Source organism: Saxophila tyrrhenica (assembly GCF_035928015.1).
Source record: "Saxophila tyrrhenica strain CCFEE 5935 chromosome Unknown scaffold_4, whole genome shotgun sequence".
NCBI lineage: Eukaryota > Fungi > Ascomycota > Dothideomycetes > Mycosphaerellales > Extremaceae > Saxophila > Saxophila tyrrhenica.
In genome coordinates, this window is record NW_027041736.1 from 860118 (window position 1) to 884797 (window position 24680).

Below are 24680 nucleotides of genomic sequence, written 5' to 3' on the forward strand. Positions count from 1 at the left end.
GAAAGACCCTTTACGACAATATACAAGAACGAGACACACTCTTCATCTAGCCTGCTGATCTGGATTACACGTGACGCTCACGGCTACGTAAGCTCGTCCACTGGCTTGCCTTTGAGTGCTACGCCACTGGATTTCTACTGAGGCGCTGAACTTTAAAGGACCGAGCTTTAAGGAAAACTACTTAACAGCACCTGTGCTACTTCTTCCCAGAGTGCTACATTTACTGGCCTTCTACCACCATGACGAATGCAATGCGGATCCGGGTCAGAGGCCCTCAAGGCGCGGCAACGATATCGCTTGATGGTACCGCCACATGGCAGGACCTCCTGAACCAGATCTCAGAGAAGACCGGAGTCAACGGAGACTTCGATCTGAAACTCGGCTACCCTCCACAACCTCTGAACACCGAGTCAATCGACGGCGCGATGAAGCTCGACGACCTACCGCACAAGCTCAACGGGGAGCAACTTACAGTCATGCCCCGAGACATCAATAACAAGCTCTCGAATCCAACATCAGACTCGAAACCACCAGCGCAGGCCGTCAAACCTCTTCCACCAAAAGATCTCACCTCGCCACCCGCTCACCAACAAGGCGATTTCCCCGACCAGCAGCCATTAGGACTGACGCGCAAACCAAAAGGCAACGTCGAGAGCGATCCACCTGAAGTGCCGGTACCGATGCTGGAGGGCGTGATGATTCTCCGTGTTATGCCAGATGATAATTCCTGCATGTTCCGTGCCCTATCCTCAGCAGTCCTCGGCTCCACTCTCGACGGCATGACGGAGCTTCGAAGCGTCGTCGCCCAAACGATCCAAGCCAATCCAGATCTCTACACCAAAGGCATGCTCGAGAAGGAACCATCATCCTACTGCCAATGGATCCAACGCGAAGACAGTTGGGGAGGAGGTATCGAGCTTTCGATTCTAAGTCAACACTTCAACATCGAAATCTGCAGCATCAACGTGCAAGACCTCCGCATCGACAGGTTCAACGAAGGACAGCCGACGCGTTGCATCCTCGTCTATTCCGGCATCCACTACGATGTCTGCGCCGTCACACCGTACACAGGATCAGATCCGGAGTTCGATCGTAAAGTGTTCGACGTCATCAAGGCAGCGGAGGAAGAAATGGACGGCGGTGCATTGGAGGCAGCGAGGGAGCTGTGCAAGGTGTTGCAAGGCAGGCATTACTTCACCGACACGCACGGTTTCACGGTAAAGTGCAACCAGTGCAAGCAAACTGGTACCGGAGAGCAATGGGCATTGCAGCATGCGAAGAGTACCGGTCACAGCGACTTTGGGGAAGGAGAGTGAAGAAGGATGCATGCTGCTTTACCAAAGAAGACTTCTTCGGCCGAGAGCCATTGCTGCCTTGGCTAAGCGGCCCACCGCCGTTGACTCATACACACGGTTCTTCTTCGCAAAAAGCTTGCGAAGATACATACTACATTCACAAGAGATGATGACCAGGGAAGTAGCTCAAGCAAAATGGTAAAAGCGTTAGCTTCGGGTTCAAATCCTGATCATTCTGTCCTTCGGGACTCTTCCCTTTTGTTCTTTGTGCGCCGCTCAATGGGTTGACAATTGTTTTTTTGCACCTCTATGGAACGACTTCCCTTTTGTTTTTCTTGCTTCCCCTAGTCGTGGAGTAACAGCTTCTTCCTCCAAAGATCGAAAGGGAAGCAAAAGAGAAGACGACGGAGGGAGAAGAGAAAACTCACGGTTTGCTCGTTCATTGGAATACAACATTTCACTACACGCTCGACCTTTGTGCATGTTTGGCATGATGTTGTTAATGTTGGGGATGAGAGTGAGCAGGTGTGTTTTGGGGGAATTGGCTTAGACTAGGGTGGATGTCTTTCAGAATACACATATAGAGGTGGAAACACCATTATTGAACTTGCGCCGGGAAGATGTCACTTCGCTCAGCACTGGGGTGGTGAGCAGGGATCGGTGGGTTGTTGCGAGTAAGTTTTAAAAGCGGGGCCGGTGATTATATGACCTGGGAAAGTATTGGATCATGCCAAATCATACTCAGCGGTGCACGCTGGACAGCAGTGACCCGTTTTCAAGGAGATATAAGGGCAGGCCACCTTATCTAACTCGCAAGCATACACTACTCCTCCATCCCCTCCTCCGCCTTACTCTCTCCAGGCTGCCGAACCTCCTGCTTCTGATAGAGCCCAGCCAGGAAGTCACTCGTACTCGCCTCCTCAATCGATTTATCCTCCCTCACCTTCAGGAACCTCGGAAACCGCATACTCAGTCCTCTCTCATCACTTACCAGCCCAATCGCCGCCGTGTACGTCGGGCTCAACGTGATGTCCGCAAACGCCATCTCCCACACCTCCTGCGGCTCGAACCAGACGTCCGGCTCGCCGGCATAGTCCACATAGTTTGGCCTCGAGATGGTGTTCTCGCCGTCTTCAGAGTACTTCTCTTTGTTGGCTTTGTAGAAGGCGTCGGTGAAGCCGGAGATGCACTTTGTAACGACCTCGAGGGTGCCGGACTCGGGGTTGCGGCAGGCGAGCAGAATCGGTGACCACCAAGCGTTTTTGCGGCCTTGGCCGTGCCAGCCGCCAACGGGGATGAGGTCGATGGTGTCTGCTGTGCTAGTGTTGTAGTCCTTCTTGACTTTGAGCCAGGAGTCGAGGCGTTTGTCGGGTTCATAGGTGGAGAGGAGGGCTTTGCGGCGGGTTGGCTTCTTTTCGGCGGTGTCTGTGGCGTTTGACGATTTGGTAGATTTGGACTTGGTAGCCTTTCTCTTGGTCTTCGAGGGCGGCGGCGGTGGCGGTTCTGCTGGCGCATTCTCGTCATCGGCTGCGTCTTCGATGTCCTGCTCGGCCTGTAGCTCAGGGTTGGGCAGGTTATCGAGGACTTTGACCATGATTCCTTCGCACTTGATGTCGGTGGCTTGCTTGAAGAAGTCACTGACCGTCTCAAAGTCGGCAGATGTTGCGTCGATGCTCTTGACCCAAGTGAAATGCTGTGGTATCTCAACAAACAGGCTGCGCAGAAGACTTCGCCGCTCCCGAAACGACCTGTCGAGCAGCTCTTCGCCGTTGAGGTACATGAGATCGAAGGCAAACAAACACACGTCCACTTTGACGCTCTGTATCACGACATCCTTCCTTGCTCTGTTGGCCAAAATTTGGAACGACTTCAGCTCGCCCGACTCGCGGTCCACAGCAACCACTTCGCCCTCCAGGATAAAGCTGCTGACCCCTTCGCCACGAATCTGCGGCACCAAGGCTACAAGATCTGGATACTTCTCGGTCATGACTTCCAGGTGTCTTGAGAAGATAGTAACTTTGCCTTTATCGTCACAGTGTACTTGTGCCCTCTGCCCGTCGTACTTGAACTCGCAGCCAAAGTCTCTTCCCTCCAGCTTCGTGAGCATCTCTCCGAGGTCTCTTGTAATGCCTCCCAGCATTGGCCGAAGCGGAATGTGCATGGCCAAGCCACATCGCAGGAGAAGCTCATCAGATATACCGATTTCGAGAAGTGTCGGCACTAGGTCGTTGTAGTTGGGTCGTCTTGCGAAGCTCGCTTTGACCAATTCCTCGCCATGAGAATACACTTCGGCCAGCTCCTGCTTGCTCAGCTTCGATAGTTCGCTCCGTGATCGCGTTTGAAACTCAGCGCCCGTTGGGCAGGAAAGCAAGAAAGCGCGGGACAAAGCGATCAACATGGTCGTCTTGACTGCACCGATCCGTAAATGCTGGACCAAAGTACGAACAATGTATCTGCTCTCCTCCGCTCCTCTGGCGTCCTGGACTAGTCGCTCAACTATGCGCTGCTTCACCTCCTGGGAGCCATGACCTTTCGCGTTGGCTATTTTGAGCAGACCGTCGAACACGCCTTTGATCGTCAGTGGCTTCGGCTTCCGCAATGTCAAGCTCTGTCGCTTCTTCGCTTCGAAGGCGACATCGCCAGCATCGCCATGCTTGTTGTACAGCGTCTTGAGCGAAGCATTATCAAGACCGCAGACCATCTTCAAGGCTTTGGAGATGGCAGAGCCACCCAGGCCAAGCTCAATGTCGATATATGGTGGTGAAATGGAATTGGTCGCAAGCCATACTGCAGGTAACAATGACTCGGGATCGCCTTCGATGATTGTTCGGATGAAGTTGACCAGGGTATCAACGATCTTGATACGAGACTGGGTACTGTTGACAAGGACGAAACAATGGGTGAGGATGGCGTAGGTAGCAGCTCCTCCTTCTGCCGCCCATTGCTGCTCGAGGTCTGGGATGTACTTTTGCGGGTCGAAGGTCAACGGGGACTCGTCAAAGGGTATGTGATGCGAGGTCGTGTCTTCGTCGGCCGTGGCGGACTGTAGTGATAGAGTCGTCTTCTTACCCGAGGCAGAGAAAGCATTTGCTGGCTGCTCCCGCTCCTGAGGACCTGGTGCATCTTGAGGAGTCCCAGCATCCACAATCGTGTCGCCTGCCTTGTCCGGAGGTTCCTTGGTGGTGGCAGTGTCTGGCTCGCCATTCGCGTTCTCGAAGTTCTCGCCACCTCCTGGCCGCTCAGCTCGATCTTGCTCATCCCATTCGGCTTGCAATTTACGTGCGAGCTGCTCATCGGTCAACTCAGTATCTTCAGCATCTACACCGTCCAGAGCTTCATTCTGTGGTACATTCCTCTGCGATAGGTTCTCGACGTTGGCTTCCTTTCCCCTCTGTTTGCCGAAGAAATAGTCCAGATTCCGGCCATTTGACGGAGAGGCCTGGTAATCGTTCTTTTTGCGCCGCTTGTTCGGTGTACTCATGCTTTCAGCGTTCGACAGCAGTTGTACTTCGCCTGTGATCCGTCTCTTCGGCGCAATCGCGTGCTTTCAAACACACGTGATGTCATGTAGATCCAACGATCTGGAGGCGGAAGCAGCTAGCGGGAACGGGCCGAACTTAAAGATGAACGTCGCCTGATCCTTGACCTTCTCACATCTTCAGTGGCTTTGCAGTGTTAAAACCTCAAAAGCTGCCGGAGCCACCAACATATGACTGTCGCAGCAACCCAAGACCATCCGATGTTACTCACGATGACATAAAGGTAAGAACACATACTTCTCTGTATTATCTTCACTTTGCAGTGAGGCATTGGCGCGGCGGGCTGGGGCAGTGGAGGAAGGCTTTTGCAGTTGGCATTTTCCTCAGCAAGGCACATCCGTACGAAGACATGACCGAGACGAGCGCTGAGGCGCCGGAGGGTGTACACCACTATGCGGTAGCGGAAGAAGTACCCTTTCACATCTCGAAATACTGGCACCAGCGACACAAGATCTGGTCAAAGTTCGATGAAGGCGTGTGGATGACGGATGACGCCTGGTTCGGTGTAACCCCAGAGCCGGTCGCAAACAAAGTCGCAGAACACGTCGCGACCGCGCCAGAGTCAAGGACACAGCTCATTGACGCATTCGCTGGAGCCGGCGGCAACACTATCGCCTTCGCTCTCTCTGGTCGGTGGGAACGGATCTTTGCCGTGGAGAAGGATCCGAAAGTGCTGGCCTGCGCGAAGCACAATGCAGAGGTCTACGGCGTGGCGAACAAGATCTGGTGGATTGAGGGCGACGTCTTCGAGATGATGAAGAGCCGCTTGAAGTTTCAGGGCAAGGACACGGTCGTGTTTGGGAGTCCTCCGTGGGGCGGTAGGTCACGCACGCTTTCAACGACTCGAACGAAGCTGACGAAGCACAGGTCCGACATACACAGACTTCGAAGTCTTCGATCTGGGCATGATGGAGCCGTATCCGCTGGAAAAGATGTTCACCACATTCACCGCGAAGAATAGGTCGGCAGTGCTGTACCTCCCGCGGACGTCGGATCTGAGACAACTGGCGAAGCGCGCGAAGGGCGACGAGAAGCTAAAGGTCACGCACTATTGCATGAATGGGGCGAGTAAAGCGTTGTGTGTTTACTTTGGCGACTTCACGTTTGTGGGAGGACCACAGCGCGAGAGAGGTTGACGAGACTTGTGGAGGTGGTGAAGGTGGGGAGGATGTACGAAAGGACACCCGTATGGCTGCCACTGCAGACACAGGAGGGGACAGCGGCAGGGCGCCTGTCAGGGATGAGATACACTTGGATGCCTACCGTCAGCTGCAAAGGCAGATGATCTTGATGCAGAGTCACGAGGTACTACAATGATAGAATGACGCATGCGCCACCAGTCTCACAGTAAAAGTCCCATCACAGCGCGTTGTGAGGATTCTCGCAGAAACCGGAAGGAAGTTGAGTGGGAGAGACAGGATGCGCCCAGATCAGCGCGAGCAGTGATTAGAGAGAAAGTTGTGCTGCGGCGGAAGGCGCTAAGGACTTTTCGGGCGCAATCAACTGTGGAAGGTGCAGAGCACGGATGCAGTATAAGAGGCAAGCCAGCCCCGCGTCGCGCGAGTTCGAGGCTGCCCACCGTGTTTACTTCCACTTCTTCAGCTTCTACCACCACAACCAATTCTTCTCATTGCTAGTCCAACAGCATCATCTGAATCGCCGCCTCTTCATCGACAACACCATCTCACCAAACCGTCGCAATGCCTCCGAAGAAGACTGCCGCCGCGACGAAGAAGACTGGCACCGCCAGCTCTCACCCACCCTACCAAGGTTCGTCTCACCTCGTTCGCATCGTGTTTACTCCACCACAAGTCCTATGCAGGACCACATGCATTATGTAGAGCATTGGCTGACCTTTCTCGACTATAGACATGATCAAGGAGGCCGTCATCAACGTGAGTCCATCTCTTCCGGCGCATAGCAGTCGCAGCTCGCTCGGTCGCATTCGAACCACGGCGCTTCGCATCGCGACACGTTCTGCGTCGCGACAACTCGTGAAACTATCACTGACATGTCGCGCGCATCATAGCTCAAGGAGAGAAATGGATCAAGGTATGCTCGTCACCTCACCGTCGCCGCCGCGCGTCGTCTGCTTGACAGGGTGCGGCGCGGCTTGCACACCGCATTCGCTGACTTGTATCTCCAGCCGTCAAGCGATCAAGAAATACGTGCAGGCCAACAACAACCTCAGCGGCGTCTCCGATGCTGCCTTCACCACCCAGCTCAACAGAGCGCTCTCGAAGGGCTCCGAGAGCGGTGTGTTCGCACGCCCGAAAGGTACCTCTTCCCCAACGATCTATTCAACTCGCGATCGTTCCCACGAGCACAACACTGCCACCGCGCGATGGTCCATGTTCCCAACCTCACCCTCATCGTCCACGTCGCATCATCTCAACGTTCCTCCCCGTCTGCATTACTGACCTTACCGTCGCTACAGGCGCCTCTGGCCCGGTGAAGCTCGGTGGACCTAAGACGGCCGAGACTAAGCCGGCAGCTACCAAGAAGGCACCCGCCGCTGCTGCTAAGAAGACCACCGCTACGAAGACCTCCGCCACCAAGAAAGCACCGGCGAAGAAGACTGCTACCAAGGCCGCGACGACGAAGAAGGCTCCAGCCAAGAAGGCCACTGCGACCAAGAGCAAGGCCAACACCAGCAAGGTCCGCAAGACTCCTGTTGCTGTATTTCATCACCTTCCATTCGCTTCTACCACGCAATGCTAACCTCCCCGCAGGCCCCCGCCGTCGAAGACAAGCCACCAGTCGTGCTCGGCAAGACCAAATCCGGCCGCGTCACCAAGAGCAAGGCACCAGTCGCAGAGGCCAAGAAGGTTGCGCCCAAGAAGGCCGCCGGCCGGAAGGCACCCGCAAAGAAGGCAAAGGCGACGCCGAAGAAGTGATCGAACTTCTAATGTCTCCTTCTCCTTTCACCTGCCCGCGCTGGCCGAACGTCGACGCTGTGCATTGCGAGCATGTATGTTCTGGCTTGCTGTAGGGTGTTGACGGTTTATGTGGCGAACGGCGTCGATGGCGGGCTCTAACGTGTGTGATACCAAATCGACCTCTGTGTGGTCTCGGGCTGTGGATGGGTTTGTTTGTCTGTGAATGGTATGCTCATGAGTTCGGCGTTTCGGGGTGCGAGCATGATGAGAGTTGTCACTATGAGAGTACATAGCTCGACATGAATATTGCATCTGATCCAAGCACATCCTCTTCATATCCCAGGACGGTATACGTGCTTTGTTCTTCGCGGATGATGGCGCCATGTGATCGAATCGCGCCCTGAGACATGCCGAATATGGGGTCGCGTGTGATACGAGTATGAAGTTCATCCGTCCTCATTGCTTCTTAGCTTGATCTTATGCCTGAAAGGTGGTCATTCTTGGTTGTTGGTGCTTGCATTCACGTCTGTTTCGCTACCCCAACTAACCCTAATTCGGTCCAACCACGAGATGGACAACTCCCTCTGTCGTTCAAGGAGCGGTAGGTACTGGATTGGTTGTTCATTGAATGGTAAATGAGAGATCGTAATTCCCAGGCCATTTCTACAATTTTGACGTGTTTTCACGTGCATGTGTTAACACCGGTGTATCCGTCATTCACTCTTGCCCGCTGTTTCTTGTTCGAATATCGAACCAAAAAGGGAAAAACAACCATACAACAGCTCTAAACTGTCACAACAAAGCGGCAGATTCTAGACGTCGCTCAATCGATACCGAACAAGTCGAGGTCTTTCCGCAGACCTCAGCAGAGCCATGAGAACGCTACAACAGCAGGCGTCTCAATCGAATATCATCAACCATCAACAACCATCTCACCCCGGCTCATCAAGCATCTCGGGACGAAATCGCAGCTAAAGATTTAGCGCCTTCGTTCTGCCAATTGCCTTGAGCGAAACGCCACATGCCCGTTTTGCCGGGCCCATCTCCAGCAAGCACCAACCTATCCCCGGGGGTCTGCAGCACGCCCGGCGGGAGGACCGGTAGCACTCGACCAGCGCAGCGCATCCGGCGCAGACCATCGCAGCGTGGACAGGGAGGACCTGGATGGACTCGGAGCACTGCCGACATCTCGAGCTTGATAAAACCTCTGAATCCCCTTCGACCCATACCGACCGGCCGAGCACGTCCGGCGGGTCCAGCACCTTCTACAGCACCACACATGGGACCATTCACCCGCAACGGCCTGGAGCGACTGTCGTGGGTGGATACGGGGAGGCAGCACGGTATCGAGCGACTCCTACGTCTGCGCAAAGACTTGGACGAGGGGCAGCGCTGACTGCGGAAGATCACGCCTGCCAATAGGCGGGTACGGCACGCAAGATGAATGGATACGATGGGTACGATGGAGGCTATGGCGGCAACGCCATGGGTCAGGGGGATTCGAATGGTGGAGACATGATGATGATGGGACAAGAAAGTATGGGCGGCGGCATGGTTGGAGGGCAGTCGCTGGAGGACATTGTGAACCAGAATGCCAAAGCCATGAGGAGACAGAGCAGGCCACAACAGTACGGTGGATCGTCCAATAATATGGATCCGAACATGAGGAGGGTTCCCATGATGGACTACAATGCGTCGTCTGCGAGTCCCATGGGCAACTACCAATTCGACCCCAATGCTGTCATGCATCAAGAGAGCATGATGGGGAACGTCGGGACACCTGCGCAGCAAGATGCTCAGGCTCAGAATCACAGCCGGCGCCAGTCACGGGACAACCTCGCACTCAACACGACGTTCGCGGACACCGCAGCTGGGTACCCTACCATGATGAATCCACATTCTGCGTACCAGTCGCCTGCGCATCCACAGAGTGGGATGGACATGGGGATGGCCAGCCCATATGTCGACCAAGGCGTCAACATGCAGATGGACTTTAACGTCGAGCAGAATGTTGCTCACTCGACTCCAAGTGATGTTCCGCAGATGAATCTGTTCAATCAACCTCGCTTCAGCCAGACCATGGCGACCTCGCCAATGCATACCGGGGGCTCACAGGCTTCTCCTCAGCCCACGCAAAGGCCGGCTCAGAATGTACGCACCGGCAGCGGCATGAGCTCGCACTACAGTGGTCTGCCGAATAGCACACGTGCGACACCTGGGCACCTCTCCAGAAGCCACAGCCTCCAGATTCCGAGCATGGCCAGTCCGGCGCAAGGCAATGATGTCTCGCCAATGTCGCAACCGGTGTCTGCGCCGGGCGAAAGCTCTTCCAACATGAACTTCCCTGGACAGCCGCAACATCCCGTTCCCGGCTCGCGTCAAGATATGGGCATGGGAGACAGCACGAATGTGTATGATGGCGTCAACGGACCGGTGCCTCTCAGCCGCACTCAGCCGAATCCTAACAATCAGGGCTTCAAGTGGGAGACACCTGAGGGAGGCTGGCCTTCCACGATGGCAGGTCGTTCGCACATGCAGACATCGTACAAGAATGCCTATTCTTCGACGGGCTTCGACATGCTTGGTGTTTTGGTATGTCTCCCACCTCAATATCCGTAGCTGTAACTCGGCCACTGACGCAAAGCAGATGCGTGTCGCAACGCGACCGAACCCCGAGATTGGTATCGGTGCTGTAGACCTGTCGTGCGCGTTTGTCGTGTGCGATGCCGAGAAGGATGACTTCCCCATCGTATACTGCTCCGATAACTTCGAGCGTTTGACCGGCTACACCAAGCATATGATTCTTGGTCGGAACTGTCGCTTCCTCCAGTCGCCCGACGGCAATGTGGAGTCCGGCGTCAGGCGCAAGTACGTCGACGACGATTCAGTCTTGTATCTGAAAAACATGATCTCGCTCCGACGCGAAGCACAGATATCGCTCATCAACTATCGGCGGGGCGGCCAGCCTTTTATGAACCTGCTCACCATGATTCCAATCACCTGGGACACAGACCAGGTCAAGTTCTTTGTGGGATTCCAGGTCGATCTGGTGGAGCAGCCCAATGCGGTTACCAACAAAACCCCCGGTATGTCAAGTTTTGCTGCATCGTCCGATGGGCTTGCCGATGGATCCCGATCGCTCGGCGCAGCTGGCTGCCAGCACCCGAGCATCGCCTTTCACCGACCCATCGAGACCTCAATCGAGATGTTCCAGTTGTTGTTACACATGCTGATTGACGATCGCAGATGGATCGTATTCGATCAATTACCAGCGGGGCATGACGATGCCTCGCTATGTCATGCATGCGCCCGAAACGAACCAAAAGGCCGATCTGGGCCTGACGGTACCACGCGACGACGTCTCGGCGATTCTTGCGACTTACGGCAATGGCGAGTCGGAGTATGCGAAGCGTGTGTGGGATAAGGTGTTGCTCGAAAACACCGACGATGTCGTCCATGTGCTGTCTCTCAAGGGCCTCTTTCAGTGGGTGTCGCCTTCCGCCGCGCGGGTTTTGGAATACGATGCGAGTGAGATCATTGGCACCGCGTTGAGCTCCCTCTGCCATCCGAGTGACATTGTGCCTGTGACACGAGAGCTGAAGGATACGTCGACCGGCGCCACCGTCAACGTTGTGTTCCGGATACGACGGAAAACGAGTGGCTACATGTGGTTTGAAGGACATGGATCGCTTCACACCGAGCAAGGCAAAGGTCGAAAGTCGATTATTTTGACCGGTCGCGAGAGGCCTGTCTACACGCTGAGCAAGACCGACATTGCTAATGCCGGCGGCATCGGTGAGAACGATTTCTGGTCAAAGATGTCTACTTCCGGCATGTTTTTGTTCATCTCATCCAACGTGCGACAACTACTCGACAGGCAGCCCGACGAACTTATCATGGTCAGCATCCAGTCCATGATGCGCGCAGAGTCTAAAGCCGACTTTGCACGAATACTGGAGCATGCTCGGTCCGGGAAGAAGGCTTCAGTCAAGCATGAGCTCATCAACAGGAGAGGTCAGGTGCTTTCAGCTTATACCACTTTGTATCCTGGCGATGCAACAGAGGGGCAGAAGCCTACCTTCATCGTCGCGCAAACACGCCTCTTCAAGTTCACGCGCAACAACCCACCCACTGCACGACCACCGATGTACCTCAAGAACGAGCACGCCTCGGATGACTCAATGACCCCTTCAGCAGTCTCTACACAAGATCAAAGCACAAACTCGCGCATACAACCGCCGGGTGGACCTCTCCGGTACCGAACAACCGACGGTTCTGCCGCCACCTACGCTGGCCAGGACGGACTTCCCATCGGCCACCAAGACGAGTCGCTGGCGTCGGAAGATAACCTCTTCGACGAGCTCAAGACGACAAAGTCCAGCTCGTGGCAGTACGAGATCCGGCAGCTGGAGAAGAAGAATCGCATTTTAGCAGAGGAAGTGCAATCGCTCATCGCGGCCAAGAAGAAGCGGAAGCGGAGAAAGGGCAAAGACCAGCAGAAGGACTGCGCCAATTGCCACACGCGCACCACGCCGGAGTGGCGAAGAGGACCCAGTGGGCAGCGGGATCTGTGCAATAGCTGTGGGCTGCGGTGGGCCAAACTCGTAAGTCTTTCCCTTCCATCTTCCCTATACATCCAAACTGACACATCACTTCCCCAGAACGGCCGCGTCTCCCCCCGCACCTCCTCCCAACACTCCGTCCACTCCGCCGCCTCGGACAAAGCCTCCAAAGCCTCCGCCTCGCCTCGCCACACCTCCAGCACCACGCCGGTCATCAAGACCGAGTCGCCCTCCCAAGCACACCCGCAAGCGCCTTTCCCCGCCAACGCTGCTGCTGCGGCGAGTATCGAGCACCATCGCGAGTCGCCGCGGGCAGTCAAGCCTCCTGAAGGGCACGGGGCGAATATGGAGGGCGCGGTGGGAGTGCCGGAGGTGATTGATGAGGGGGTTGAGGAGCCGGATTGAAGGGAGTTTCTGTCTGTACGACTGGTGCGGGTGTTTGGGGTTGTTCATGGGTGTGAGGGTGATGTTGTGGATGGCGGATCGGATGATACCCTGTGCTGCTGTGCTGTGCTGTTTTCTACATGTTCGATCTGGACGGGTTTGGGAGGGGTGTTTGGGGGTTGTAGATGCTTGGGATTTGGATATGGGTCGTAGGTTTGTTTGGCAGTTTCTTGAGCGAGACACATGAGGTATTCGGGCTGCGACGTTGATGGTTAAGAGCGGTGATGCGAACGAACGAATACTCGCAAAATTAACGCTCAGTCAATCTTCACAATCGTCCTTACTCCTGTTCCGACAACAAGCTGAAAGCTAAAGAGCGAGGATGAAGCGGTATAGGCGACGAGACCTCGTCCGCCGCTGTTGAAGATTTTTATCAGGCTATGTAAAAAGTATCTACCCACACAATCAATCCACCTCATCGTCCCCCGGGCCCCCTCCCGTCGACGCAGCAGCAGCACCAGCAGCCTTACCACTCGAATAAAACTCCAACTTCCCCCCTTCCCTCAACACCCCCGTGCGATCATACAAACTCCTCGCCCGCAAAAACGGATCCGCGCGCCAATAGTTCTCCGCCAACCGCTCCGCCAGCCTGCCCCTCCCTTCGCCTTTATCCTCCCCGTGCGCCCACGCCATTGTCTCGGACTCGTAGCTGCGCACCAGCTCCTTCCGCTCTTCCAACACCTTCTCTTTCCCTGCCGTATCCGCCATCCGCGCGTTCTCGCCCTCCGTCGGCTCGACGTAAGAGTACGTCCATTCCTCCGTCCCGCCGAGTTCTTTGGGGATATGATCTCTTGGGATAAACTCTTGCAAGTCCTCCACGTGAGAAGCGAAGTGCACTTTCCCCGCGACGACGGGGTCGAGCCAGCCGCGGATGATTTTCCAGATGCCCTGGAAGATCCAGGGGGATTTGTAGACGAGCACCGAGCCGAGGGATTCCGGGTAGTTGGCCTCGAAGCATTTGATCATGAATTTGACGGGGGTGTAGTCCATGTTGGCCATGCTGAAGTCGGTCATGTCGAAGACGATCGTCTTTGTTTATAACGTCAGCATCCCTGACTGTTGCTGCAAGGGGGTTGAGAGGGAAGGAGGTCTTACCGCAGTATCCACCGGCGGCCGCAACATCATCCGAGCCGTCTCAATCGTGTACACGGTAAACCGCTCTAGACTCCGCTCACTCTGCTCGCCCTGCCGATGCAGCCTCACCCGCACCCAACAACACGGCCGCCCTTCCTTGTCGCATCCGTGCAGAAAGCTCTTCCCCATCCGCAACTGCGCCATGAAATCATCCCCCTCCTTCTTCTCCGCCGCATTCGCGCTCTTACTCTCCTTCAACGCCGTTTCCTCGCCCTTAATCATGATGTCGTCGTCCACATGCATCTCCGTGCTGCGCCAGTGCATCGTCGAGATCATCATCACCAGCGCGGCTTGCACGTCCCATTTCCGCGCGCGCAGGAAGCGCAGTAAGAGCGCATCGGGATGGTCGTGCTTGCTCATGCTCCAGAAGGCTTCTCGTAGGGCTTCTGGGGACTGCGAGGCGAGCGCTTGCTGGAACTCCCTGGTCTGGCCGTGCTTGTCGTTGTCCACGCCGTCGGCGTCGTGCTTGTCTTTCTTGCCGAGGAGGGATAACCGCGACTTCTTCTTTTTCTTGTCCGGGGTGGTTGTGGAGTCTGAGGGCGTCGCGGTGCCGTTTGATTGCGAGGGCTCGTGGGCTACGCCGAAGACTTCGAGGACGGCGAGCCACATTTCTTTCAGCTTGGTCTCTTGGTCTGCGGTTAGATTGCCAGGCCGGCCGGGCGGCATGTTCGGCGCCATGGTGTGCGGGTAGAGGACGGCCAGGCGCTCGAGGTGTTCGAGGGTGGAGAGAGCTTCTTCGTGGTGTGTAGAGTCTGCTCTGTCTTTCTTTTGGGTGTTGTCTGTATTCTCCTGCTCTGTATCCTCGTCTTCGTCCCAGTAGTACTTCTTTATAATGTACTCGCCGCTCAAGCAAGCACCGGCGAAAGCAATAGCAAGCGCAAGAGGATCAAGGTCGCTGCGCTTCGGGCTAGGCGCACCGAGTCGCGGCGCGAGAGGCTGAACAGATGGGTAGAAGGTGGTACGACTTGGGCGGAGGACGTCAGCGGGGTGGTGGGGAGGGGTATTTGGATGTCGCTGGTGAAGATGCTGTCGGGTGGGAATGGGCTGGCGGAGGAGTCGCCTGAAAGGTCGCATAGAGGGAGAGGGAGAAAAGCGAGAGCGCGTGAGATGGGTTGCGCGAGCGGATGACATTGCCAACACTGCTTCCGCCCGGCGCCGCTTCCTCTGCTGCCCTTGTCGCTGCGACTGCCCGATTGCGTAGGTAGGTGGGGGCGGAAACGCGGGTCTCGGATCCCTCGACGCGTAGGAGAAACAGTTATGCAAACACACCACATACCACCCAATGAAGGCTCACAACATGGCCACTCCAGCGACCAATCCACCGCCCAACTCGCGCAACCGCAGTGCCTCTCGAACACGCCTACCATCCCGCCCCACGACCCCTCTCCGCCCGCCCTCGAGAACGAGCCTACGGGCCTCGCAAACAACACCATCCGGCGGCGCATCCACTTCCTCCTCAGACTTCCCTCTCGCCTCCCTCGAGCCTGCGTTTGCAGAATTGAGCGACAGCATGGCCGACCTCGAAGCCAACTTCATGCACCTACAATTGCTCAATGAGAGCCTGGGACGCTTCAACGAGAACTTTGGCGCATTTCTGTATGGGATGAATATGAGTGCTTTTTGTGTGGACTTTCCTGAGGTATGCTTGTGCCTTCCATCATAAGAATGAACGCCTTTGCTCACTTGTAATGCTGCAGGCACCAATACCCCAATCCTTCGCAAGACACAAAGACAGCCAGTCGCAGACGCAGAACTCGCCGTTTCGCGATCGCAACACCGGTGGAGGAGGTGATATGGAAGCGACGTTCCTGACGACGGATACTTCGTTTGTGGAGAATCCGCCTACCAGTTCTAAGCCGGCGAGCAAATACTCGGCACCGCCTTCTGCCGCGAGTTCGAGGCAGAGTGCTTTGCCTGGGAGGGGAGGCGCTGGGAGTAGAGGAAGGGCTGGAAGTGGGATTGGGAGAGGGAGTACGAGGGGTGGTGCTGCTGGTGGGACGAGAGGAGGGAGCGGGGCTGGGAGGGGTACAAGCACGGAGAGAGGGAGGGGGTTGAGGTAGAAACAGTGCTTGAGCTCTATTTCATCTCATCCGCTCCGACGGATTTGTCTCCCAGCAAAATGTAATATGATCATGAAACACTTGCCATGCGAGCGGAAACTCCACCTCGTTATGCTCGTCCCCGTGCGCTCCACTGAGAAAAACATCTATGAGGAACTTGCCTGTTACATGCAAAGGATGCGCCGGACAGTCAGCTTGGCCGAGCTGACGAATGCCATGCGACCGAGCATATGCTGACAACCGGAATTGGACATCGCATTCGAGAGTTGAGACGGTAGGGCTGAAGCGAGCTGCAGGGCAGACTCCATAGCCGTTGGAAATGTGGACGTGACAGTGCGAGAACGGTTCCCACTGCTCCCTCTCCTCCACCGCTTAAACGTGCTGTATCATGAAACAGGCAAGTTTACGACAATAGAGGCCGATGCCGGAAGGTCACGGAACCCTTCTCACAGAGTGACAGGTGGCCTGTACCAGTATACGTGGACATGTTTTATACCAAAGTTGTGCCAAGGGGGAGTGCATGGGCAGTAGAATGGGCGCGCAGCCGACGCGATTCCAATGGTGTCGTCGCTTTTTCGATCCGATGTGTTGCTGCGATGATGTTTACGTTCTTCTGATGGAGTTGTGGTGTTTTTGTGGAAGTTTATGTATAACGTTCGAGTGTATGTGGATTGGGCGTCGAGGATTGGGTGAAGGTGTAGTGATTTCTTGGGTCGGCCCAGAGAGTGACGGTCGCCTCCCGAGCCTATCCGGCGCCTCGCTGCAATGACCTCCAGCTCGCTCCCACTCTCGCTCCTTCTTCTTCTTCCTCCACTCTATAATCACAGAGCAACTGCAATCAGACACGAAACTGCTTTCAGAACCACCAAAACCACCAATTTTCAAGCAAGCAATCAATTGCCAAACCAAACCCACCAAAACACCCACCCAAACCACCCTTTGCAAACACCGAAGCTATGAACTTCCGAAAACCGCAAAGATGATGATGACCAGCATCGTCCACCAGTCCCCCGGCGGCACCACCTCCCTCAATGGGAAGCCCGTTAGCGGCGGCAACCACAAGCCAGCGCCCGCCCTGTCGCCAGTGCCAAATGGCCACCTGCGCGTGCCGTCCGGCAGGCGCTCCTCGCTCACCATCTCGCGCCGCACCCTCTCGCTCGAGGCCGTGCCCGAGGACCCCGAGTCCCAGCGCTGGAGCGACACAATCCGTTCCGACCGATCTCGCCGTGTCTCGTCCCGTAGAACCGGGGGCAACATCACCCCGATCGGCGGCATCACGACCGAAGATGAAGACCGGGTTCTCGTCGGCACCAAAGTGGCTGAAGGCCATGCCAACTACGAGACCGCGTAAGTCCTGACACCCTCCCTCCTCTCGCATGCGCACTGCTGACTGACGGCCCCAGGTATAACATGCTCACCGGTATTCGCTTCACTGTCAGTAGAACGCAGGCGAAGCTGGACCGGCCGCTCAACATCGAGGACTTCGACACGAAGCACAAGTTCTCCTTCGACGTCGGCGGCGGCGAACTCACGCCTGCAACTAAGTACGACTTCAAGTTCAAGGACTACGCCCCTTGGGTCTTTCGTGAGCTGCGTAACAAGTTCCACATCCACCCAGCGGACTACATCATGTCTTTGGTAAGCTCGCCTTCCTCTGCGCTCACCCTGCACCTGCTGACTGCCTCCCACAGACATCCAAGTTCGTCCTCACCGAGCTCTCCTCGCCGGGCAAGAGCAAGAGCTTCTTCTACTTCAGCCGCGACTTCAAGTACATCATCAAGACGATTCACCACCACGAACACAAGTTCCTCCGCAAGATCCTCAAGGACTACTACAAGCACGTCGAGGAGAACCCCAACACCCTCATCTCCCAATTCTATGGACTGCACCGGGTTAAGATGCCGTTTGGTCGCAAGATCCACTTCGTGGTCATGAACAACCTCATGCCACCCCACAAAGACGTGCACAGCGTGTACGATCTCAAAGGCAGCACCCTCGGACGCGAATACCCGGAGGACAAGCTGGCCGAGAAACTGAAGAACGAACAATTCCACCCCACCCTCAAGGATTTGAACTGGCTCAACCGCGGCCTCAATGTCAGTACCTGATCCTTCCTGTCACCACCGCCACGACTTTTGACCCGCAAAACCTGTGAGACCACGCTAACCTGTTTTGGCAACAGATCGAATTGGGACACAACGAGAAGGAGAGATTCGTCGAGCAGCTGGAGAAGGACACCAAGTTCCTCAAGAAGCTCAAGGTCATGGACTACTCGCTCTTCGTCGCCACCCACGACCTCAACCGCGGCAACAAAGACCGGCTGCGCGACAAGACACTGCAAGTCTTCCAGCCCAACCCCGAAGACAACGGGCCACAACCCGGCGTCCTTGCCCGTACGCCCAGCAAACTCGAGCACGCTAGGCGCGTGCGAGACCTCAGAGAGAGTGTGAAGAAGGAAAGGCCGGTGCCAATGCAGTCGGCGACGGACATTATGCCTGATGAGGCCGATAGGACCGGCGAATTCTACACGGACGACGGCGGAATCCGAGCTACCAACTCGGACGGCACACCGAGTTCGACGGTTTATTATCTGGGCATCATCGACTGCCTGACACGGTACAACACAGTGAAGAAGCTGGAACATCTTTGGAAGGGGTTCACGGCAGGAAAGGAGGAGCCGAAGATCTCGCCGCTCCCACCACAACGGTACGGCGACCGCTTCGTCAACTTCATCAAGCGCATCACCAAGGGCGCAGACGTGGCGGAGAAGCAAAGGGCATCGGACAGCGCGAGGAACAGCGCCGGCTCGCAGAGACAGAGCGGAGGACAGCAGCGACCAAGCAGAGAGTCGCCGCGGACCAGCGGAGAGGGCAACAGAGAGAAGCCCATGATGAGGACGATGCGGTCCTCGTGATGGCCGGCACGCCTCGACACGACAGAAAACACCAAAAAAAGATCGACACACTCGCGACGATGATCCCCAAAAACGACAAAAACGACACACTCGCGACGATGTCACCAAAACAACAACACACACTCGCTACGATTGGAGATGTTCTGAGAGGAGAGGGAATGGCATGGATTTTGTTCATTTAGTCTACTGCATGAGATACCCCACGGCAAAGGAGTTCTTTGTTTCCGCATGAAATTTTATCCCCTTCTCCGTCTCGCAAACTGCATCACGTGGTATTAACAGTCGCTGTACTAGCTCAGCACCTGGCTTCCTTTCGCAACCACTACATCAAATTTTATCCACTTGTCTCATCTACCTAGTATTCTGCTCTTGACGCTGCCACTGCAAGCAGCCCGTAATGGTATCCTGCGTCTACACAAGGCCTGCATCCTAACCCGGTGCACCCCATATATCTCCCACCATCACCGTACATACACACCGTCCCTCTCCAACCAAGCCCATAACCCAACAGGGCCCCATCCCATCGTCGCCCCTCACTCCCTCCCCTCTCCCACCATCCCTCACCCTTCCCCATGTCTCTCTGACCTCACCGCGCCTTCCACCGCACCCTCCCCACCCACTGCGCGAACTTCCGCACATCCTCCCTCCCCATCAACAACTCGACGTCATAGTACTCCCGCGCCAACTCCTCGTTCGTCGCGACTTTGTGCACGAAGCTGTGGCATGCACGGCAGAGCCAGGCCACCTTATTCAATTGCCAGTCCTGATGCCACCCGCGCTTCACGGCTTTCGCGTGGATTTGCCGGGGGATCAGGTGGTGGTACGTCAACGGCACATGCTCGCGGCCGCAGATCTCGCAGCCCGAGGGGCGGGAGGCGGTGAGAGCGGGCGTGTATTCCGGCGGCGGAGCGGAGGCGGCGTTGATGTAGGACGTAAACATCGGTTCGAGGAATTTGTCCAAGTGGGAGGGGGAGGGGATGATGGAGTAGGAGGAGAGGGAGTCGGTTGTGCTTGGGGGTAGGGAGGAGGTGATGGTGGAGAGGGTGTCCGGGGAGAGGGGGGTGGAGTAGGTTGTTGCGAGGGCGGGGGATTCTTGGAGGAGGGCGTAGGAGAGGGTGCGGAGGGTGGGGGGGAGGGAGAGGAAGAGTTCTGTGCTTAGGTACTGAGGTGGGTAGTTAGAATTGGTGTTGGGTATGGAAGGGGTGGGTGGTGGGTGGTACCTCGACGAACTCGCCCAATTCTGCTGCATCGTTCTCCTGCTTCTCGGTGGCATCCTGAATCACGGCCTTGATCTCATTTTTGCGGCCTTTGACTGCTCGTTTCCGCTGACCTTTTTTGTTGCTCGGGCTCAGACTCGCCACTATGGTTGCTGAGAGGCAGTCGAGGAAGATGTCGAAGTTGTTCTGCTCATCGTCGGGGATCATGAAGGATGTTGTCCTGTCTTTAAAGCATATTCCCGAATATCCGACTACTTTTCTCAAATATAGATGTGCTCCCAGATGGCGTGAGGTCAACGAATGAAGTCGTCAATCAGAATACCTCTGGAGGTAAGGGTCGTGTGATCTGTGTGGGGTTGGTGTGGGGATTGCATGTGAACGAGGGACCCCTCCGAAAATCATCCTCGCGGTTCCGGAGGGCGCGGATGGTCATCTCGTACCAAGGAACTTTGGGACTGCTAACTTGTAGTCTGCAACACTCGGAGGAGTCTGTCAACCCACCATGGCACCACGGATCGTGCTCGCCTTCGATGCTTACGGTACGCTGCTGTCCGCGGAGTCCATCGCAAACAAATTGGCCAGCCATTTCGGCCAGGACAAAGCGAAAACTATCGCGGCCCAATGGCGGCGGTACCAGCTGGAGTATACGTGGCGTGCGAATAGCATGGGCGTGTACTACTCCTTTTCCAACATCACCCGGCGATCCCTCCATCACGCTCTGGCGGAAGCAGGCGTGAGTCTCGACGAGGAGCAGACAGAGGAGATGATGAAAGCCTACGACTCCCTCTCGACCTTTCCGGACGTCCAGCCGATGCTTGAGAAGATCAAGTCTGCCCCGGAAGTGGTGGGCAAGACCGTCATCTTCTCCAACGGTACGCAGGCTATGGTCTCGAGCAGTGTCAATAACTCTCCGGACCTCTCGCCACACGCTTCGTCTTTCGACGAGATTGTGTCCGTGGACGATGTAAGGAAATTCAAGCCGGCGCCAGAATCTTATCACCATCTTGCGATGCAGGTAGGCAAGCGGATTGACAACAAGGAGGACATGGGTGAGATCTGGCTGGTGAGCGGGAATCCTTTCGACGTTGTGGGAGGTAAAGGGGTGGGGATGAATGCTATTTGGATTGATAGGGCTGGCACTGGGTGGCAGGATGCGATGGTGCCGGGGACGTGGAACAGGCCGACGGAGATTGTGAGATCTTTGGAGGAGGTTGTTGGGGTGGTTGTGAAGGCGGCGAGTGGGGAGCAATGACGGAAGGAGAGATGTGTGTCATTGTGCTATCTATGTGCCACTGCAGAGTCTTCATACCTTGCGAGGGGGAGCATGAAATGTCAAGCCTACCTTGTCCGAAGCAAGGAACGCGTGCATAGGGCAGCAACAATGAAACCCATATTGACACGTTCGGCGTCCTGGGTCTCTGTTCCAGTGCCAGCTTGCAGATGATCTGGGCCCTCTCGCGCTGTGCAATGCCCATACGAGAGGCGTTCGTAGTTGTTGCTGCAAGAAGACCGTGTATCTGCTGGCAGAGACTCGGTTGCTGGAGAGGCTGCCCGGTCACGCAGGCATTGCAGTGGTTTCGATAGACCGCAAGGAGTTCAAGAATGTGTCTACAAGGGCGTGAGAAGGGATGATGTATGTGCCGCTGATATAAAATTTCCTCTCCTCCCACAGCTTTCAGGGAGGGTAGGGGTAAGCAAGCGGTCGTCAATCTGCCCGCCAATTTCCCCTCCGGTCTCCCATTGATGGTTGGTAGGCAGAGTGAATATGGAGGGTCTCGTTTTCATGGAGAGAAAAGAAGGAGAAGAAGAAGCGATTCTGTTGCTGAAAGCAGGCCAGAGCGGGTCTTGGCGCTCTGCAAGGGTCCAATCACGAAGGCCTCATTCTCATGAATTCACCCCACGCTGCCAGCGCTCGTGTGCTTGTGACTCCTCCACCAAGTCAGCGTTCACCAAGAGTTCTTCAAGAGTACTTAAAGCTACAAGCCTCGACCTCGTCCACACTGCTATACCACTCCTGAACTACCTCACTCAAAATTCAGCATGTCGAGTTCAACCAGAGCCCGAGCGGGCAAGTACACAAAGGCGAAGCGGGGTGGTAGGTCGTATTCCTCAGGGTTGCACGTGCTACAGCTAATCGTGTCACACAGGCGGTCGTCAGTTCAGCAAGAACCTCAGACCACTCGATGCGGACGGTGTGGAGAAGAGCATGTGGGCAGAGCCAACCTCAGCCAACGACGACGACGATGACGACTCAGAGGAAGATTCCGACGAGGAGTCCGACTCCGACGATGCACCAAAGGGGCAGCAGCAGCAAGCTGAGATGACGCGTGAGGAGCGAAGGGCTGCCGCAAAGGCGAAGAAGGAGGCTGCGATCAAGCGGAAGCAGGGCGTTGCGCAACCCGGCGACATGCCGTCGAGCAGCTCTGAGGAGGAAGAGGAGGAAGACGGAGACATGCCCGCAAACCCCAACCACAGCGCTGCGGCACGCAAGCAGGCTGCCAAAGCCGTTACGGAGGAGAAGCCCGAGGGCAGCAAGGAGAAGGCCAAGGAGCCCTCGCAGATGTCTCGGCGAGAGCGCGAGGCCTTCCAGGCGCAGCAGAGCAAGGAGCGGTACCAGAAGCTGCACGCTGAGGGCAAGACTGAGGAGGCTCGTGCGGACATGGAGCGGCTGAAGTTGGTGCGAGAGCAGAGGGCGGAGGCCGCAGCGCGCAAGGAGGCAGAGAAGCAGGAGAAAGAGATGATGGAGAGGGAGAAGAAGGAACAGTTGGAACGTATGGAACGCCAGGCGAAGCTCAAGGCCGCGAGAGGTGGACGTGGTGGGAAGAAGGGAGGGAAGTCATAAGGGTTGGCTTGGGATCAGCCGTGGCGTTGCATAACGCCTTGTTGATATGGTGCATTGCTGCATTGCGGTCAGACATACAGCATGGGATGCATATAGGACGCATTACGACTTGATGAGTGAGCGTGCTGAGGCCTCTTTCATGTGATTGTCTGTGCAAAGGCCAAGGACTCTGTGGCTCTACCCGGCGCTGCGATAGACCATATCTGGTGTCTTCGCCTCCAACGCCTTCAGCACGGTGTTGGCGCTGACCAATGGCTGTAATGTAACTGAAAATGCGTCATTTGCTGAGAGCAACCTAAGCCACCTACCAAGGTACTTGTAAATTTGGAGGACCTTGACCCTCAAAACATTCCCCACCACCACCTCACCCTCCACCCGATATCCTCGTGTTGACTCCTACCTACGTCCTACTCCAAACCAAACCAAACCGTTCAAACCGTAAGAACAACACAACTTCCAGAGGATTCACATCCATTCTTTACTCAAGCCCTTCCTCAACCAACACATCAACGACCGTCAATCATGGCTTCAAACCCGCAGATGGAGCTCGATCCCAAATACGACCACTACGACTTCCCAACCACGGCCCCCGAGTCGAAGTCGGGTCACCCAGGCCACACCACAAAGGAGCAAGATGCCGCCGTCCACCAGCTGCGGATGACGCTGGAGCAAGCTGGCTATCATGACCGACTGGACACCCTGAGCATGCTTCGTTTCTTGCGGGCGAGGAAGTTCAACGTGGAGCTGGCGAAGCAGATGTGAGGATTGGAGATCATATCTTGTGGAACAAGTCACTGATACGTGTTGTAGGTTCGTTGACTGCGAGAAATGGCGCTCAGAGTTCGGCGGCGGTGTGGACAACCTGGTGCGCACCTTCGAGTACAAGGAGAAGGAGCAGATGATGCAGTACTACCCGCAATACTACCACAAGACGGACAAGGAAGGCCGACCGGTCTATATCGAGGGACTCGGCAAGGTCGATCTCGAGGCCATGCGCAAGATCACCACCGACGAGCGAATGCTGGAGAATCTGGTCTGCGAGTACGAGAAGATGGTCGACCCGCGTCTCCCGGCCTGCAGTCGCAAAGCCGGTCAGCTGCTCGAGACTTGCTGCACGATCATGGACTTGAAGGGTGTAGGGCTCTGGAAGGCGAAAGACGTGTACGGATACGTGCAAAGGGCTTCCGCCATCAGCCAGAACTACTACCCTGAGCGATTGGGCAAGCTCTACGTTATCAATGCACCATGGGGCTTCAGCGGAGTCTTCTCGGTCGTCAAGAAGTTCTTGGATCCGGTTACGGTTGCGAAGATTCATGTGCTGGGTGCGGGTTACCAGAAGGAATTGCTGGAGCAGGTGCCGGCGGAGAACCTGCCGAAGGAGTATGGTGGGAAGTGTGAATGTCCAGGTGGATGCCAGCTCAGCGACAATGGGCCATGTAAGTTGAGAATTGGATGGTGACAGCCAGAAGCAATGCTGATGTACACTGAACAGGGCGTGATCCGGCCTGGGCCAAGCCACCGGCGTGGGCAAAGAAGAGCGAGAAGAACACGATCCCGGCCACCGAGTCTCATACTGGTGAAGGCAACCCGACTGGCGTGGAGGGCCAGACCGGTGAGGCTCCAACGCAGACGCAGAGTGCAGGGCAGCCGGCCCCAGCGCCTCAGTAAATGCTCGTCAAGATCACAGCACGTTTGTTAAGTTCGGCATATTTTGGATGGTAGGTCTGACGACGACTGGGAGGTTGGGTGAAGTAGCATCCGGTACTTGGCGAAGAGGAGAAATTGTTTCTATAC

General features: G+C 55.9%; 12 protein-coding genes across 12 annotated transcripts; 9 read left to right on the forward strand and 3 right to left on the reverse strand.

Moving 5' to 3' along the window:
- Nucleotides 1–239: 239 nt before the first annotated feature.
- On the forward strand, nucleotides 240–1316 carry OTU1 (ubiquitin-specific protease otu1; the record flags this gene model as incomplete). The annotated part of the gene is made up of 1 exon (XM_064800254.1): nucleotides 240–1316. The coding sequence occupies one exon, from the start codon at nucleotides 240–242 to the stop codon at nucleotides 1314–1316; it is 1077 nt and encodes a 358-aa protein (XP_064661593.1).
- An 802-nt stretch (nucleotides 1317–2118) lies between these two features.
- On the reverse strand, nucleotides 2119–4776 carry LTR77_002997 (uncharacterized protein; the record flags this gene model as incomplete). Its single annotated transcript, XM_064800255.1, has 2 exons — nucleotides 2119–2238; nucleotides 2287–4776. The coding sequence occupies 2 exons, from the start codon at nucleotides 4774–4776 to the stop codon at nucleotides 2119–2121; spliced, it is 2610 nt and encodes an 869-aa protein (XP_064661594.1).
- Nucleotides 4777–5183: 407 nt separating this feature from the next.
- tgs1 (putative diacylglycerol O-acyltransferase tgs1) lies at nucleotides 5184–5970 on the forward strand (the record flags this gene model as incomplete). Its single annotated transcript, XM_064800256.1, has 2 exons — nucleotides 5184–5652; nucleotides 5702–5970. The coding sequence occupies 2 exons, from the start codon at nucleotides 5184–5186 to the stop codon at nucleotides 5968–5970; spliced, it is 738 nt and encodes a 245-aa protein (XP_064661595.1).
- A 564-nt stretch (nucleotides 5971–6534) lies between these two features.
- Nucleotides 6535–7731, forward strand: LTR77_002999 (uncharacterized protein; the record flags this gene model as incomplete). The annotated part of the gene is made up of 6 exons (XM_064800257.1): nucleotides 6535–6604; nucleotides 6704–6729; nucleotides 6864–6886; nucleotides 6981–7111; nucleotides 7272–7513; nucleotides 7567–7731. 6 exons carry the CDS (start codon nucleotides 6535–6537, stop codon nucleotides 7729–7731), a joined length of 657 nt encoding a protein of 218 aa, XP_064661596.1.
- A 1422-nt stretch (nucleotides 7732–9153) lies between these two features.
- LTR77_003000 (uncharacterized protein) lies at nucleotides 9154–12680 on the forward strand (the record flags this gene model as incomplete). The annotated part of the gene is made up of 4 exons (XM_064800258.1): nucleotides 9154–10305; nucleotides 10361–10799; nucleotides 10960–12317; nucleotides 12375–12680. 4 exons carry the CDS (start codon nucleotides 9154–9156, stop codon nucleotides 12678–12680), a joined length of 3255 nt encoding a protein of 1084 aa, XP_064661597.1.
- A 444-nt stretch (nucleotides 12681–13124) lies between these two features.
- Nucleotides 13125–14927, reverse strand: CSR1_1 (phosphatidylinositol transfer protein csr1; the record flags this gene model as incomplete). The annotated part of the gene is made up of 2 exons (XM_064800259.1): nucleotides 13125–13748; nucleotides 13815–14927. 2 exons carry the CDS (start codon nucleotides 14925–14927, stop codon nucleotides 13125–13127), a joined length of 1737 nt encoding a protein of 578 aa, XP_064661598.1.
- Nucleotides 14928–15150: 223 nt separating this feature from the next.
- Nucleotides 15151–15913, forward strand: DAM1 (DASH complex subunit dam1; the record flags this gene model as incomplete). Its single annotated transcript, XM_064800260.1, has 2 exons — nucleotides 15151–15492; nucleotides 15551–15913. 2 exons carry the CDS (start codon nucleotides 15151–15153, stop codon nucleotides 15911–15913), a joined length of 705 nt encoding a protein of 234 aa, XP_064661599.1.
- Nucleotides 15914–16892: 979 nt separating this feature from the next.
- Nucleotides 16893–18827, forward strand: MSS4 (Phosphatidylinositol-4-phosphate 5-kinase; the record flags this gene model as incomplete). Its single annotated transcript, XM_064800261.1, has 4 exons — nucleotides 16893–17260; nucleotides 17317–17551; nucleotides 17605–18009; nucleotides 18096–18827. The coding sequence occupies 4 exons, from the start codon at nucleotides 16893–16895 to the stop codon at nucleotides 18825–18827; spliced, it is 1740 nt and encodes a 579-aa protein (XP_064661600.1).
- Nucleotides 18828–19413: 586 nt separating this feature from the next.
- Nucleotides 19414–20251, reverse strand: LTR77_003004 (uncharacterized protein; the record flags this gene model as incomplete). The annotated part of the gene is made up of 2 exons (XM_064800262.1): nucleotides 19414–19989; nucleotides 20048–20251. The coding sequence occupies 2 exons, from the start codon at nucleotides 20249–20251 to the stop codon at nucleotides 19414–19416; spliced, it is 780 nt and encodes a 259-aa protein (XP_064661601.1).
- A 295-nt stretch (nucleotides 20252–20546) lies between these two features.
- Nucleotides 20547–21296, forward strand: LTR77_003005 (uncharacterized protein; the record flags this gene model as incomplete). Its single annotated transcript, XM_064800263.1, has 2 exons — nucleotides 20547–21008; nucleotides 21060–21296. The coding sequence occupies 2 exons, from the start codon at nucleotides 20547–20549 to the stop codon at nucleotides 21294–21296; spliced, it is 699 nt and encodes a 232-aa protein (XP_064661602.1).
- A 788-nt stretch (nucleotides 21297–22084) lies between these two features.
- Nucleotides 22085–22886, forward strand: LTR77_003006 (uncharacterized protein; the record flags this gene model as incomplete). The annotated part of the gene is made up of 2 exons (XM_064800264.1): nucleotides 22085–22139; nucleotides 22192–22886. The coding sequence occupies 2 exons, from the start codon at nucleotides 22085–22087 to the stop codon at nucleotides 22884–22886; spliced, it is 750 nt and encodes a 249-aa protein (XP_064661603.1).
- Nucleotides 22887–23408: 522 nt separating this feature from the next.
- On the forward strand, nucleotides 23409–24554 carry SEC14 (cytosolic factor, phosphatidylinositol/phosphatidylcholine transfer protein; the record flags this gene model as incomplete). The annotated part of the gene is made up of 3 exons (XM_064800265.1): nucleotides 23409–23644; nucleotides 23697–24322; nucleotides 24379–24554. The coding sequence occupies 3 exons, from the start codon at nucleotides 23409–23411 to the stop codon at nucleotides 24552–24554; spliced, it is 1038 nt and encodes a 345-aa protein (XP_064661604.1).
- Between the last annotated feature and the right edge of the window lie 126 nt (nucleotides 24555–24680).